Source organism: Chlorocebus sabaeus, chromosome 18, assembly GCF_047675955.1.
Source record: "Chlorocebus sabaeus isolate Y175 chromosome 18, mChlSab1.0.hap1, whole genome shotgun sequence".
In the NCBI taxonomy this organism is placed as follows: Eukaryota; Metazoa; Chordata; class Mammalia; order Primates; family Cercopithecidae; genus Chlorocebus; species Chlorocebus sabaeus.
The window spans coordinates 61,329,936-61,346,167 of NC_132921.1; the positions used below are offsets into that span (position 1 = coordinate 61,329,936).

The window sequence follows — 16,232 nt, forward strand, 5'->3', positions numbered from 1 at the left end:
AACATCTCTTATCATAGTGGTACATTTGTTATAATTTATGAACCTACATTGACACATCATTATTTCCCAGAGTATGTATTTCATATTAGGATTTTCTCGTATATTCTGTGGGTTTTGAGAAATGTATAATGACATGTATTTACCATTATGGTATCATGCAGAATAGTTCCACTGTGCTAAAAATTCTGCTTTGCTTATTTACCCCTTCTTCCTACCTTAACCCCTGCCAACCACTGGTCTTTTTAATGTCTCCGTAGTTTTACCTTTTCTAGAATGTCAGAGTTGGAATAATACACCATGTAGCCTTTTCTGATGGGCTTTTTTCACTTAGTAATATGCACTTAAACGTTTCCCATGTCTTTATTTAGTAAGTTAGTTAGTTTGAGATGAAGTCTTGCTCTGTCATACAGGCTGGAGTGCAGTGGCGTGATCTCTGCTCCCTGCAACCTCCATTTCCCAGGTTCAAGTAGTTCTCCTGCTCAACCTCCCGAGTAACTGGGACTACAGGCGTGTGCCACCACATCCGGCTAATTTTTTATTTTTTATTTTATTTTATTTATTTTTTTGAGATGGAGTCTTACTCCTGTCCCCCAGACTGGAGTGCAGTGGCGTGATCTCTGCTCACTGCAACCTTCACCTCTCGGATTCAAGCAGTTCTCTGCCTCAGCCTCCTAAGTAGCTGTGACTGCAGTTGTGCACCACCACTCCTGGCTAATTTTTGTATTTTTTGTAGACACAGGGTTTCACCATGTTGGCCAGGCTAGTTTTGAACTTCTGACCTCAAATGATCTGCCCCCTCAGCCTCCCAAAGTGCTGGGATTCCAGGTTTGAGCCACCACGCCCGGCCTAATTTTTAAATTTTTTTTAGTAGAGATGGAGTTTCACCATGTTGGCCAGGCTGGTCTTGAACTCCTGACCTCAAGTGATCCACCTGCCTCGGGCTCCCAAATTGTTGGGATTACAGGCATGAGCCCCTGAGCTGGGCTCCCATGTCTTTTTATGGCTTTGAAAGCCCATTTCTTTTTAGCTCTGTGTGATATTCCGTTGTCTGGCTGTATCATAGTTTATCCATTCACCTACTGCAGGATATCTCGGTTGCTTCAAAGTCTGGCAATTATGAATAAAGCTGCTGTGTACAGGTTTTTGTGAGGACATGTTTTCAGCCCTTGATGGTAAATACCAAGAAGCTTGATTGCTGGATCGTATGGTAAGAGTGTGTTTAGTTTTGTAAGAAACTGCCAGGCTCTCCTCCAAAGTTGCTGTATTATTTTGCATTTCTACCAACAGTTAATGAGAGTTTGCCTTGCTTCATATCCTCACCAGCATTTGGTGTTATCAGTGTTCTGGGTTTTGGCCTTTCTAATAGGCTTGTAGTGGTATGTTACTGTTTTAATTTGCATTTCCTATTAATATATGATACGGAATATTTTTCATGTGCTTATTTTCCATTTGTATATCTTCTTAGGTGAAATCTTTTGCCCATTTTTTTATTTTATTTATTTTAATTTTAATTTTTTAATCAGGCTCTTATTGAGTTTTAAGAGTTCTTTGGGTATTTTGGGTAACAGTTTTGTGTGTGTGTGTTTGTGTTTTTGTTTGTTTGTTTTTTGAGATAGAGTTTCATTCTTGTTGCCCAGGCTGGAGTGCAATGGTGCAATCTCAGCTCACTGCAACCTCCGCCTCTCGGGTTCAAGCGATTCTCCTGCCTCAGATTCCCAAGTAGCTGGGATTGCCAGCATTCGCCACCATGCCTAGCTAATTTTGTATTTTTAGTAGAGACAGGGTTTCTCCATGTTGGTCAGGCTGGTCTCGAACTCCTGACCTCAGGTGATCCGCCTGCCTCAGCTTTCCAAAGTGCTGGGATTACAGACGTGAGCCCCGTGCCCAACCAGGTTAACAGTTTTTAAATCACATATTTATTTTGTAAGTATTTTCTTCCAGCCTGTAGCTTGTCTTCTCATTCTCTTAACAGTATCTTTTTCAAAAAAAAATTTTTCTTTTTTTTTAAATAAAAATAGAAATGGAGTGTTGCTGTGTCATCCTAGCTTGTTTCGAACTCCTGGGTGCAAGTGATCCACCTGCCTTGGCCTCCCGAAGTGCTGGATTACAAGCAAGAACCACCGTGCCCAGTCCAAAAAATACTTTTTATTATACACTTTTTCTTTTTTGAGACAAAGTTGTGCTCTGTCACCCAGACTGGAGTGCAGTGGTGTGATTAGTGCTCACTCTATCCTTGACCTCCTGGGCTCAAGCAATCATCCTATCTTAGCCTTCCTGGTAGCTGGGACCACAAGGGTACACCACCGTGCTTGACTAATTTTTTGTGGAGATGAAGTTTCCCTATATTGCCCAGGTTGGGCAAACTCCTGGGCTCAATCAATTCTCTTGCCTCTGCCTCCCAATGTGTTGGGATTACAGGTGTGAGCCACCATGCCTGGCCAACGGTATCTTTTAAAGAGCAGACATTTTAAATTTTAATGAAGTCCAGTTTATCAGTTATTTCTTTCATGAATTGTGCCTTTGGTATACTTAAAATGTTATTGCCATACCCAAGGTCATCTAGTTTTTCTCCTTTGTTATCTTATGTTTCTGCATTTTATGTTTAGATCCATTTTGAGTTAATTTTTGTGAGGGATGCAATGTCTGTGTTTAGGTTACTTTTACATGTAGATGTCCAGTTCAGCACCATTTGTTGGCTATCTTTTCTCCATTATATTACCTTTGCTCTTATATCAAAGATCAGTTGACTATTTTTATGTGAGTCTGTTTCTGGGCTCTCTGTCCTGTTTCATCGATCTGTTGTTTCACCAATACCACTGTATTAGTCCGTTCTCATGCTACTATAAAGAACTGCCTGAGACTGGGTAATTTATAAAGGAAAGAGATTTAATTAACCCACAGTTCTGCATGGCTAGGAAGGCCTTAGGAAACTTACAATCATTGCAGAAGGGGAAGCAGATTTTTCCTTCTTCACATGGTGGCAGGAGAGAGAAGTGCCGAGCAAAGGGGGAAAACCTTCCCTTATAAAACCATCAGATCTTGTGAGAACTCACTATCTCAAGAACAGCAGCTTGGGGGTAACTACCCCCATGCTTGATAACTAGTCTTATAGTAAGTTTTGAAATTGGATAGTGTCAGTCCTCCAACTTTGTTGTTCTCCTTCAATTTTGTGTTGGCTATTCTAAGTCTTTTCCCTCTCAGTACAAATTTTAGAACTAGTTTGTCAATATCTACAAAATAGCTTGCTGGGATTTTTATTGGGATTGCATTGAATCTATAGATGAAATCAGGAAGAACTGACCTTTTAACAATATTGAGTCTTCCTATCTGGTTTTGTAAATTTTTATTGTACGTTGGAGATTGTGTGTGAAGAAATAGTAGAGACTGAAGTAGATAGTATCCTTTCCCTTACCCATGAGCACTTTCTCTTTTGTCAGTTAACTATGGTGAGGGGCTGATTGCTTAGATCTAATTAAAAATTGAACTGGGTCAGGTCAGAGTTGGGTTTGAAACTTTAGTTTTCTGTTCTAGTATTAGGTGTCTCTCTGCAACTGAGATTGGGGATCTAAGCTCCACATAACACTAAAACTCTCTATACCTTGCAGCCCAACTGTACAGTTGTCCCATGGGAGAGAGTTGGTAGATAATTATTGCTGTATTTGGAGTTTCTTCAGATTTCAGACTGCCATGCCAGGCCACATAATTCTGGTTGGTTTCTCTTCGTTCCAGCAAGAGACGACTCCTTGTTCTCTGTTGCAGGCTTGCTTGTTCACTCATGCTTCCAGACTTGGTCAACATCTTATGGTTAAAAATGGCTACTGGTCTCTGCTCACTTAGGAAGGACTGGTTCATCTCTGAAAATCAGTTCATTTAGACATTTTGTTTCTATACCTTTTCAGTGTCTTTTAAAAAACACATGCTTTTTCTTTTCTTTTTCTTTTTTTTGAGACGGAATCTCGCTCTGTCGCCCAGGCTGGAGTGCAGTGGCACCGTCCTGGCTCACTGCAAGCTCCGCTTCCCAGGTTCACACCATTCTCCTGCCTCAGCCTCCCGAGTAGCTGGGACTACAGGCGCCCGCCACCATGCCTGGCTAATTTTTTGTATTTTTAGTAGAGATGGGGTTTCACTGTTTTTGCCAGGATGGTCTCGATCTCCTGACATCATGATCTGCCTGTCTCGGCCTCCCAAAGTGCTAGGATTACAGGCGTAAGCCACCATGCCCAGCCAACACATGCTCTTTCATTTATTGGGTCTTTTCTTATTACAACAGATACAGTGATCTTTTGTGACCTCTTTTATCCTAATTGGGAGCAGAACTCCCAGAGATGTACATTGTGATAACATTTTTCAGTAATAGACTTGTTGGCTTTGTTTAATTTTGGCTGTAGAGGTTGAGTGGAATTTGGACCATAAGTCTTTTAAAGTCATAAACAATACCGATGAACCCAATGTATTTGCTAAGTCCAAATGACCTTTGAGATGAGATTTACATCGAATAAAGTATTTCTTATATACTGGGATATTGTTGCTATCAGTTGAAAAGTGCTTAATATGTGAATCCTAATAAAGAGATTTTTAGGATTCTTTAATATTTGAAGATGACAGAAGAGAAAAAAGTATCGTAATTCTTCCATTTGACTTTTTATTGGGTCTGACCCAGGCATATCTTGTGAGAAATATTCATGTAGTCGTAAGGTTTAGATGTTATAGTAGAAGTTCACTTAATCATCGTAATGGGAAAATTGGGTCAGTTAACTAAATAATATCTGATTATCTAAAAAGTTGATGACTGTTGGTTATTAACTGACCCAGTTCTCCCAGTTATGTTGATTAAGTTGCTGAGACTCTTTTCCTTGTTCTCTGCATGTTTCAGGCTTGCTTGTTCACCCATGCTTTCCAGACATAGTCAACATCTTAGGGTTAAAAATGGTTACTGGTCTCTGCTCACTTAGGAAGGGCTGGTTCATTTCTGAAAATCAGTTCATTTAGACATTTTGTTTCTATACCTTTTCAGTGTCTTTAAAAACACATGCTTTTTCATTTATTGGGTGTTTTCTTACTACAATAGGCACAGTAATCTTTTTTGTGACCTTCTTTGTTTTTTTTTTTTTTTCCTTTTGAGATGGAGTCTCTCTCTGTTGCCCAGGCTGGAGTACAGTGGCATGATCTTGGCTCACTGCAGCCTCTCTCCTGGGTTCAAGCAGTTCTTGTGCCTCAGCCTCCCAAGTAGTTGGGATTACAGGCATGTGCCACCATGCCCAGCTAATTTTTGTATTTTTAGTAGAGACAGGGTTTCAGCACATTGGCGAGGCTGGCCTTGAACTCCTGACCTCAGGTAATCCACCTGCCTCGGCCTCCCAAAGTGCTGAGATCACAGGTGTGAGCCACCGTGCCCGGCCTTTGACCTTCTTTATCCTAGTTGGGAGCAGAACTCCCAAATGCATACATTGAAACCAACCTGACCAACATGGTGAAACCCCATCTCTCCTGAAAATACAAAAATTAACCGGGTGTGATGGTGTCTGCCTATAATCCCAGCTACTTGGGAGGCTGAGGCATGAGAATCGCTTGAATCCTGGAGGCGGAGATTGCAGTGAGCTGATATTGTGCCGCTGCACTCCTGCCTGGGCAACAGAGTGAGACTGTGTCTCAAAAAAAAAAAAAAAGTCTGGAGGTGTGTCATGTCAGGGTGGTTCCATCTAGCAGTTCAATAATGTCATCATGAATGCTGGCCATTTCTTATTCAGCACTCTGCTGTCCTTAGTGTGTTGACTCTTGTGCTTCATGGTTGTAACATCATGGTCCTAAAGTAGATTTCTGCAGTCCAGATACCGTATTCAGGGTCAAAGCAGGAATGCTGGGTGAGATGGGTACTCAAATGGCATTTTGGGGTTTGTTTTCTTTTTAGAGATAGGGTCTCAAAAATTAGAGTGGAGTTTTATATTAAGAAACAGCCTTTACAAACAAGTTGTATTAAATGATTCTACTTCTAGGAGACTATCTTATGGAAATGCAGTTTTTGAGATCAAAGTACTGGAGTTAATGGTTAAAAGACCCAGACAAGTTGATCCTTCAGAAAACTCTGTAGCTCTTAATAAGGAGGGAATAGATTTATATTTCTTTCCTTTTTTTTTTTTTTCCTAAGATACAGTCTTGCTCTGTTGGCCAGACTGGAGTGTGGTGGTACAATGAGCTCACTGTTGCCTTGAACTCTTTGGCTCAGGGGATCCTCCTGCCTGAGTCTCCACAGTAGCTGGGACTACAAGCATGTGTCACCATGCCCAGCTAATTATTTTACTTTTTGTAGAGATAAGGTCTTGCTTTGTTGCCCAGGCTTGTCTCAAACTTCTGGGCTTAAGCAATCCGCCTGCCTTGGCCTCCCAAAGTGCTGGGATTACAGGAGTGAGATACCATGCCTGGCCAATTTTTAAATTTTAAAATTTTTTTTGAGATGGATATTGCTATGTTGGCCTGGTGGTCTTGAAATTCCAGCTTCAAGCAGCCCTCCCACCTTGGCCTCCCAAAGTGCTGGGATTACAGTCATGATCACCACCCTCCTCGCCTTTTTATTTTTGTTTTTTGAGACAGGGTCTTAACTTGGTCACCCAGGCTGAAGTGCAGTGGTGCAATCATGGCTCATTGCAGCTCAACTTCTCAGGCTCAAGCAATCCTCCTGCCTCAGCCTCCTGAGTAGCTGAGACTATAGGCATGTGCCGTCACACTCAGCTAATTTTTCTACTTTTTTGTAGAGACAGGGTCCCACTATGTTGCCCAGGCTTGTCTCAGACTCCTGGGCTCAAGCAATTGTTTGGTCTGCCAAAGTGTTGAGATCACAGGCATGAATCACTGTGCCTGGCCTGCCTCTATTTTTTAGTTCTTAGCATTCCCACCACCAAGAATGCCATCCCATTTTTATACGTGCCTTTCAATCCCAGGGAAATACCTTCTTTTCTTTTCTTTTTTTTTTTTGAGACGGAATCTCGCTCTGTTGCCCAGGCTGGAGTGCAGTGGCACAATCTCAGCTCACTACAAGCTCCACCTCCTGGGTTCACACCATTCTCCTGCCTCAGCCTCCCGAGTAGCTGGGACTACAGGCGCCCGCCACCACGCCCGGCTAATTTTTTGTATTTTTAGTAGAGACGGGATTTCACCGTGTTAGCCAGTATGGTCTGGATCTCCTGACCTCGTGATCCGCCTGCCTCAGCCTCCCAAAGTCTTGGGATTACAGGCGTGAGCCACTGCGCCCAGCCAGAAATACATTCTTTTCTATGAACATTTTTCTTCTATTCCTCTCTTATCCCAATAAGAGTTTTCTCTATCCTCTTAAAACTTATTTTAACACTTTGCTTACATTATTTTGCCTTTTCTTATAGGTTCCTGCTTCAATTGGATAGTTGTTTCTTTGAGAATTAAGAAATATATTAAATATACATATTGATAGACTGATTTTAGATTCAGAAACCTTGAAGTATAATGAATAAAGCTTATTTTAGAATCAAGAAAAACTTCCTTTCAAGCGTATACTTCATTGCACTTTGTATTAAAGACATTTGTATACTATAGTTTCTCCTATTAGATTTATAAGATTCTTGAGGTCAGTGTGGCATAGTAGAAAAGAAAGCTTAAACTATAGAGATGTGGTTTCCTAATGAGCCATTTACTAGTTGTATGACCATGGCATATTAACTCTTTTTCTCTTTAGTTTTTTTTTTCAAATCTGTAAGCAATGACAGCAATATCTTATGTGATATTTTTTTCTGAGGCTTATTTATTTCTTAAACGTTTATTAACTGTCGACCTTGTTTTTAAAAATTATTATAAAGATCTTTTATGTAAGTTCACAGATCAGTGCGAGGGACAATGGGTAAACATTTAAATAGTGTGGAAAATGCTACAGTAGTATTTTAGGATATACAGGGTACTATATAGAGCATAGAGCAAGGACGTATGACAGATTGGAAAAGTCAGGTTAGCACTTAATAAATTCAGAAAGGGTAAGTAGGAGTCCCTTGAGCTCAGAAGGGTATAGGGCAAAGGCATATCAGGCCAAGAGAGCAGCATGTGAAAGGTCAGACAAATATTTCATTATGACTTGTGACTGTGTTGTATTGGAAAAGCTGCAAGAGATAAGGCTGAAAGAGGTAGATGGGGGACCAGATCATGAATGACCTTGTAAGGCATGAAGGCATTGAAGATTTAAAAACCTAAACCAGCCGGGCATGATGGCTCACACCTTTAATCCTGGCACTTTGGGAGTCCAGGGCGGGAGGATCACTTGAGCTCAGGAGTTTGAGATGAGCCTGGGCAACATGGCAAAACCCTGTCTCTACAAAAAATAGAAAAATCACCTGGGTGTTGGGGTGCATGCCTGAGGTCCCAGCTACTTGGGAGGCTGACTTGGGAGAGTTGCTTGAGCCTAGGAGGTTGAGGCTGCATTGAGGCATGATTGCACCACACTGCACTCCAGCCAGGGCAACAGAGTGAGACCCTGTCTCAAAACCAAAACCAAAACCTGCTAAACCAACTAAAATGCTTAGTTGCTGTAATAATCGGAACTGTTATTTATTGAGTACATATTATTGTGCTAGGCCCAATGTTCAGCATTTTATAGTGTTTTCTCATTTAGCTTCTCAGTAGTTTTCTGTTTTTTGTTTTGTTTTGTTTTGTTTTTATTTGTTTTTGGTGTTTTTGGTTAGAGCAGGGTTTCACCATGCTGCTCTTAACAGGCTGGTCTAGAGCTCCTGGGCTCAAGTGATCCTCCTTCCTCTATTTCTCAAAGTGTGGATTATAGGTGTGAGCCACTACACCAGGCCTGTTTTTATATCTATTTTATAGGTGAGGAAACCAAGTTTTAGAGAGGTTAAGTAATTTGCCCAAAGCAGTGCAGCTAGTGAGTAGCAGAGTTTGCATTCGATTTTTGAAATTCTCCTTACCACTGTGCTATGCTGCCAAGATCAATGGTTTGTATACATGGTAGGTAGTCAGCACATATTTATTGAATTGAGAGAATTTTTCCATGTGTATGTCACTTTCAAACTAGTAGTAATATCTAAGACTTTTCAGCACTTTGAAGTTCTATATGGCCATATGGATTAGGCACACATCTTTACCAGTATTTTTTTGTTGTTGTTTTTGAGATGGAGTTTCGCTCTTGTCACCCAGGCTGGAGTGCAGTGGCATGATCTCTGCTCACTGCAACCTCCATCTCCTGGGTTCAAGCAATCCTTCTGCCTCGGCCCCCTGAGTAGCTGGGATTACAGGCATGTGCCACATGCTTGGCTAATTTTTTGTATTTTTAGTAGACACAGGGTTTTGCCATGTTGGCCAGGCTGGTCTCAAACTCCTGACCTCAGGAGATCCACCCGCCTCGGCCTCCTGAAGTGCTGAGATTAAAGGCGTGAGCCACCGTGCCCGGCCTCAACTTAACTTTTTAAATTACTGTTGAAATGCCTATTTTTCAAATTCCTTTAGTAATTTTTTTTTTTTTTTTTGAGGCAGTGTCTTGCTCTGTCACCCAGGCTGGAGTGCAATGGCGTGATCTTGGCTCACTGCAACCTCTGCCTCCCGGGTTCAGGGGATTCTCCTGCCTCAGCCTCCTGAGTAGCTGGGATTACAGGTGCCTGCCACCAAGCCTGGCTAATTTTTGTATTTTTAGTAGAGACGGGTTTTGCCATGTTGGCCAGGCTGGTCTCGAACTCCTGACCTCAGGCGATCCTCCCACCTTGGCCTCCCAAAGTGCTGGGATTACAGGCATGAGCCACTGCGCCTGGCTGGCCAGTAATTTTTTTTTTTTGAGATGGAGTCTTGCTCTGTTCCCCAGGCTGGAGTGCAGTGGCACGATCTTGGCTCACTGCAAGCTCCGCCTCCCGGGTTCACGCCATTCTCCCTCCTCAGCTTCCCGAGTAGCTGGGACTACAGGTGCCCACCACCACACCTGGCTAATTTTTTGTATTTTTAGTAGAGACGGGGTTTCACCGTGTTAGCCAGGATGGTCTCGATCTCCTGACCTCGTGATCCGCCTGCCTCAGCCTCCCAAAGTGCTGGGATTACAGGCATGAGCCACTGCACCCAGCCTTTATTTTTTACTTCTAAATAAATGATGCTTGAACAAACCTTGGGCCATTGGTACAGTTTCGACAATAGGCAATTTGAATTTTCCAAAACAGGTTTAATGCAGTACACACACACAGATACACACAGACACACACACACACACACACACACACAGAGTAATGAACTCCTTTGTACTGATCACCTGCCTTCAACAATTCATGGATAATCATCTTCATCTAACTTTCCCAATTATTTTGAAGTAAACTCAGGCATCATGTTATTATTTTAGTATGTATTTCTAAATATGTATTTCTTTTCTTTTCTTTTTTTTTTTTTTTTTTTTTTTTTTTGAGATGGAGTTTCACTCTTGTTTGCCCAAGCTGGAGTTTAGTGGCGGGATCTTGGCTAGCTGCAACCTCCACCTCCTGGGTTCAAGTGATTCTCCTGCCTCAGCCTCCCGAGTAGCTGGGATTACAGGCACATGCTACCATGCCTGGCTAGGTTTTTTTATTTTTTTATTTTTTAAATATATTTTTAGTAGAAACGAGATTTCACCAGATTAGGCAGGCTGGTCTCAAACTGACTTCAGGTGATTCACCCGCCTCGGCCCCGCAAAGTGCTGGGGTTATAGGTGTGAGCCACCATGTCCCACCTCTAAATATTTATTTCTTAAAGATGAAGATTACTCCTGTTTTGTTTTATTTTGAGATGGAGTCTCGCTCTGTCACCCAGGCTGGAGTGCAGTGGTGCTATCTTGGCTCACTGCAACCTCTGCCTCCCAGATTCAAGCAATTCTCCTGCCTCAGCCTCCCTAGTAGCTGGGACTACAGGCACGCACCACCACGCGCAGCTAATTTTTTTGTATTTTTAGTAGAGACGGGGTTTCACTGTGTTAGCCAGGATGGTCTCGATCTACTGATCTCGTGATCTGCTTTCCTAAGCCTCTCAAAGTGCTGGGATTACAGGTGTGAGCCACTGTGCCTGGCCAAAGATTATTCCTTTTTTAAACATAAAAGTACCTTAAATAATATAACTACACATTCAATAAATGAATTAATTATTGAAATCAAGTTTTCCGTCGGAGTTAAAAGCTTCCCAAATAGCTCATGATTTCCTATGTTTCTTATTTGTTTGAATTAGGGTTTATATATTACATTGGTTGGTATGTCCCTTTAGTGTCTTTTAATCCCTAGGTTCTCCCTGGATCTGTTTTTTTCCCTTGTAATATTTGTTTATTTTTTGAAAAGCTGGTTGTTGGTTTTATTTCTTCAAATATTCCTTCAAATGTATATTCTCTCAACCTTTTTATGAAATTGTGATTAATACGAACTTTTAAAGTTGGAGTATTATTTATACGATTAAATCTACACATCTTAAGTGTTTGGTTTGAATTTTGATCATTGTATATATGTGGTATCTACCACTCAGTGTATTTTGTTTCTAATTGTAATCCTTTTTTTGATGGAAAAAGGAGAAATCCATTCTTTAGACTGTACAGTTTAGAGTAACTGCAATAGCAAGGAGAAAAGAATAATAATTTATTAATCCCAGCACTTTGGGTGGCTGCGTGGGTGGATCACCTGAGGTCGGGAGTTTGAGACCAGTCTGACCAACATGGAAAAACCCTGTTTCTACTAAAAATACAAAAAAATTAGCTGGGCACATGTCTGTAATCCCATCTACTCGGGAGACTGAGGCAGGAGAATCACTTGAACCCAGGAGGCAGAGGTTGCAGTGAGCTGAGATTATGCCATTGCACTCTAGCCTGGGCAACAAGAATGAAACTCTGTCTCAAAATAATAATAATAATAATAATAATTTCTTGCTATTAGAAATACAAATTAGGAATATAAAGTTTTCTGCTTTTCTTGAAGTAGCCAAATGGATGAAGTAAGAAAAAAATGGGTTTTGGAAAATACTACTTGTTAGCAGAGGGTTATGTGTAACGTACTAGTGCTGAAATATGTTGAAGCTAAAGGTCAGAAGTGTAAGTGCACTGCATTGGAATTTATATCTTTGCAGAAAGATTGTGGCTATTTGGTTATTCTTCTAAATTGCATGCACTCTTTCCTGAACCCTGCATTTCTGTCCCTTAATTTTAAGCATTGGATGGACTTTACAACCTCTAAGTTTCTCTGAAGTAAGGAGGGTCATGTGGTTATTGCTGACTAGCAGTTAACTGTAGTTGAGGCATAGATATGTCTTGAGTATGTTATTTGAACAAATATTAGCTAACTTGTTTCTTTCATCTTTTGTTTGTCTATGATTTGAATTTATTGCTGTATTTAACTTTGGGAACATTTATTGATTGACTGTTTTGTTAGATTAGTGCATTGATCTTAGTTTGATACTAGTAAGAAAGGAGAATGGAAGTTACTAAGAGTTACTGAGTGGCTACTTTTTGAGCAGTTGTCTTAAATATAGCACCCTCATACCTACCCAAGTGATGGAGGTGATGATAGCCATTTTTTAGAATGCTTAGGTCAGGAAACAGAATCAGAGTTCCGGTGATTTGCCTAGGGCCATGCATCTAGTAACTACCAAGAACAAGGATCTAAACCCTGAACTTTTACTCTAGAATTACTTAAAAGTTTTCACTAAAATGTGCTTTCTTAGCTTGGCATGGTGGTGCATGCCTGTAGTCCCAGCTACTTGGGAGGCTGAAGCAAGAGGATTGCTTGAGCCCAGGAGCTTTTGAAGCTGCTGTGAGCTGTGATCTTGCCACTGCACTCCAGCCTGGGTGACAGAGTGAGACTCTTGTCTCAAGTAAATTACATTAATAAATAAAACTTGCTGTTTTCATGCACATTAGAAACCTAAGCAGTACTAAGTATCCCTTTGCAGTCTTTGCTTCTTAGATTAAAGGGCTTTTATTTAGTACATGAAAAAAACGGTACTATTTAAAACGTAAAATTTTATCAAATTGAATTGTGATAAAAATGTCAGCATGAACATACAAGTCTGAAGTTGTTTTAAGAGAAAATTTTGCACTTAAAATTAGTAAAGCAAAATAATTTGTGTAATGTCTATAATGCAATATAATGACATGAAACCAGTATTACTGTTTTTAAAGGCATTTAATAGGAAAATAGTTTATGAAAGTGTCTTTAGATGATTCAGTTCAGGAAGAATGGTTTTCTTACAACTTGAGGTTACTTAAGTTTTTAGGTCTTTTCGTTGTTTTAAAGTGAAAATCTCTTTTCATTTTATTAAAAATAGGTTCATAAATTTAAAAGCTTTTTCATAAAGTAGCATTACTAATAGAAATTTGTTTTTAAAGAGATGATACCTTGTAAGTCTTCTAAAAATTGTTTACCTATATTCAGATCTGTATATGATTCAGATTTTTTCTTTCTTTCTGTCTTTTTTTTTTTTTTTTTTTTGGAGACAGCGTCTCGCTCTGTCACCCAGGCTGGAGTGCAGTGGTGCGATCTCAGCTCACTGCAACCTCCACCTCCCGGGTTCAAGCGATTCTGCTGCATCAGCCTCTTGAGTAGCCGGAACTACAGGCGCGTGCCACCACACCCGCCTAAAACTACAATAATTTTTTGTCTTTTAGTAGCTATGGGGTTTCCAGAATGGTCTTGATCTCCTGACCTCGTGATCCGCCCTCCTCCCAAAGTGCTGGGATTACAGGCATGAGCCACCACACTCGGCCTTAAGTTTCTTTTTTAAAACCTTATTTAGGTTGAAGAACTACAGATTTAGTTTCTTAGATGAAAAAAAGACTTCTGTGGCTATTTCTTCTCTTTTCTTTTCAAATCTTGAGAACATGTTACCAATGATAATTAATTTTAATCATCTGAATTTAACTTTTCTGTTGGGTACTCTATTATGTAAACAAGTTTTGGATTTTAAATCTTTTAATTTAAGTTGTTACATATACCAAGCTTATTAACTAGAATTTTTGTTCCCAACAATGATCTTTCTACCCTCCCCTCTCCAAAAAATTCTTGATGGTTTAAGAAAACGAATCTGCTTTCACACTTGCCATAGTATATTTTTAAAGAAATCTAGTTGCCATTTTCTTGGTTTCATTGAGCTTTTGTGTTCTTAGAAGAAACATCAGAAAAAAATATGGTGGTTTTCTCTACTGGAAGTATAAATGGCTTCTGGAAAGGCCTTTTTATGTAAAGTTGGTTGGGTTAAGACAACTGGAACAACTAGTTAAGCTCATTCCTTCTGTACTTATTTTGAACTTCAAAGCTCCTAGTTTTAACCTCTGGTTCAGTCCCATCTTACTAGATTTAAGTGGCTTTTGTTTTGTTTTGTTTTTTTTATGCAGGTTCTGCTCATTAATCACCACGAGTGTGGATCTGAAGAAGAGTTTATTACCTCTCTTTTTTTGAGTATGTTTAACTTCAGATACACACAACGTAGCTTCTCCTTCCCTATTAGATTCTTAGAAGGTAGTTATATTTTTTATAGTCTCCTTCTTGTGGCTTTGGTAGTTGTGATCAATAAGCATAAAACTATTCCTTTCATACTGGGCTACTGCATGCAAATCAGTTCATTTAAAACCTCCTGGAGGTCTTTGGCATGCCAGACATAAAACTTTGAGTGTTTGTTTGTGGAGGTAACCATGTTCCAATGAAATATAAGAGTTTAATTCTTTTATCAAGCATCTGGGAGAATTATAGTTTCTGGGAATTACTGACTTTAAGGGGCTTGCTTTTGGTGTGTGGCTTTCAAAATTAATTTAAAATGGGAAATGATAAATTAGAAATACTCCTGTGGTGTTAGTTGTATCTCTGAATGAGTAGTAGAGAGAAATTAGCTTGCCTTGTACCTATTGTATGCTTAACAAAATAGCCTATTTATCATGCTTTATTAAGCATTAATGAGCATATATTTTTCATGTTTGCAATTTTTAGACAAATTGATGTACTTTTTCTCTTGTACATGGATATGATGAATAAAATATACATAAAATTGATACTTTACATATATATGTATATATCTAGGGCTGGAAGAAAGAAAGAATTCTGGCTGAATACCCTGATGGCAGGATAATAATGGTTCTTCCTGAAGACCCAAAGTATGCCCTGAAAAAGGTAAATTTCCAGTGAAACTTCATGTAGAGGGGATATCATTTTGCAATTAATTTTTTTTTTTCCTGAGACAGTCTTGCTCTGTCGCTCAGATTGGAGTGCAGTGGCATGATCTTGGCTCACTGCAACCTCTGCCTCCTGGGTTCAAGCGATTCTCCTGCCTCCGCTTCCTGAGTAACTGGGACTACAGGCGTATACCACCACACCCAGCTAACTTTTGTATTTTTAGTAGAGACAAGATTTCATCAAATTGGCCAGGCTGGTCTTGAACTCCTGACCTCATGATCTGCCTGTCTCGGCCTCCCAAAGTGCTGGGATTACAGGCATGAACCACTGTGCCTGGCCCATTTTGCAGTTAAGAGTATAACAGATTGTTGGCATAGTGTATTTAAACATCTATTCTGAAAGCAAGAAATAAGCATTTAAAGGGTATAACCCAATTCAAAAATTATGTTGAACTTTATAGTGTGTCTAGTATATGAATTCTGAATGAATTGAGTACTGTCCAGTATTATTACTAAATTGTCCTCTATTAGTAGTAGTTAATAATTTGAGTGCCAAAGTAGACATGCTTATCTTCTGTTAAGTGAGTGATGCCAACTAAATGATTTCACGATCTAGAAATAAAAAATTATAATAATTTGGAAAATCAATAAAATGTAAAGTTTCATTCTAAGGGAAAATTTCTAAATAAAAGCTTATTGCAGAAGGGGATTGCTAAGTAGGTCATAGTAAACCTGAAATTAAACATGACTTAATCTTACAATATTTTTAAGAGATAAGGCTGTATTCCAGTTTATAAATATAATGCAGAAACATAAAAGTTTATCTTATCTAGTGTGAGGCAAGTGTTAGTCGAACTTAGAGTTCCATATACTTCAAGTATTCAGAGAGTTTATTGTGTTGAGAAATGAACTAGAGAGATAATGAACCCTGGAAGCATTTTATTATGTAGATTATTTAAAAAATCAGGAACCATAAGGTAAACTTATTTTTAAATAAGTTTAATATGTTCATTACACTTTCAAATAATATACTCAGTATGTTTTTCTTCAACCTCTGGATGCTTTTTCAGAAGAAATACCTCATAATGTAAGCAGTGGGTTCAATTGCATATCTGAGAAACTA

General features: G+C 39.6%; 1 protein-coding gene across 6 annotated transcripts in view; it reads left to right on the forward strand.

Annotated features, from left to right (window-relative positions):
* The window catches only part of ESCO1 (establishment of sister chromatid cohesion N-acetyltransferase 1), a 77,796-nt gene that overhangs the window by 46,789 nt on the left and 14,775 nt on the right, over positions 1-16,232 (forward strand). For 5 of the 6 annotated variants that reach the window (XM_007974480.3, XM_007974478.3, XM_037982454.2 and 2 more), the window contains one exon: positions 15,018-15,107. In XM_007974480.3, the coding sequence (XP_007972671.2) occupies positions 15,018-15,107 (90 nt within the window). Of the gene's footprint in view, positions 1-14,338; positions 14,463-15,017; positions 15,108-16,232 lie in introns of all 6 variants that reach the window. The other variant, XR_005234826.2, reaches the window with a different exon arrangement.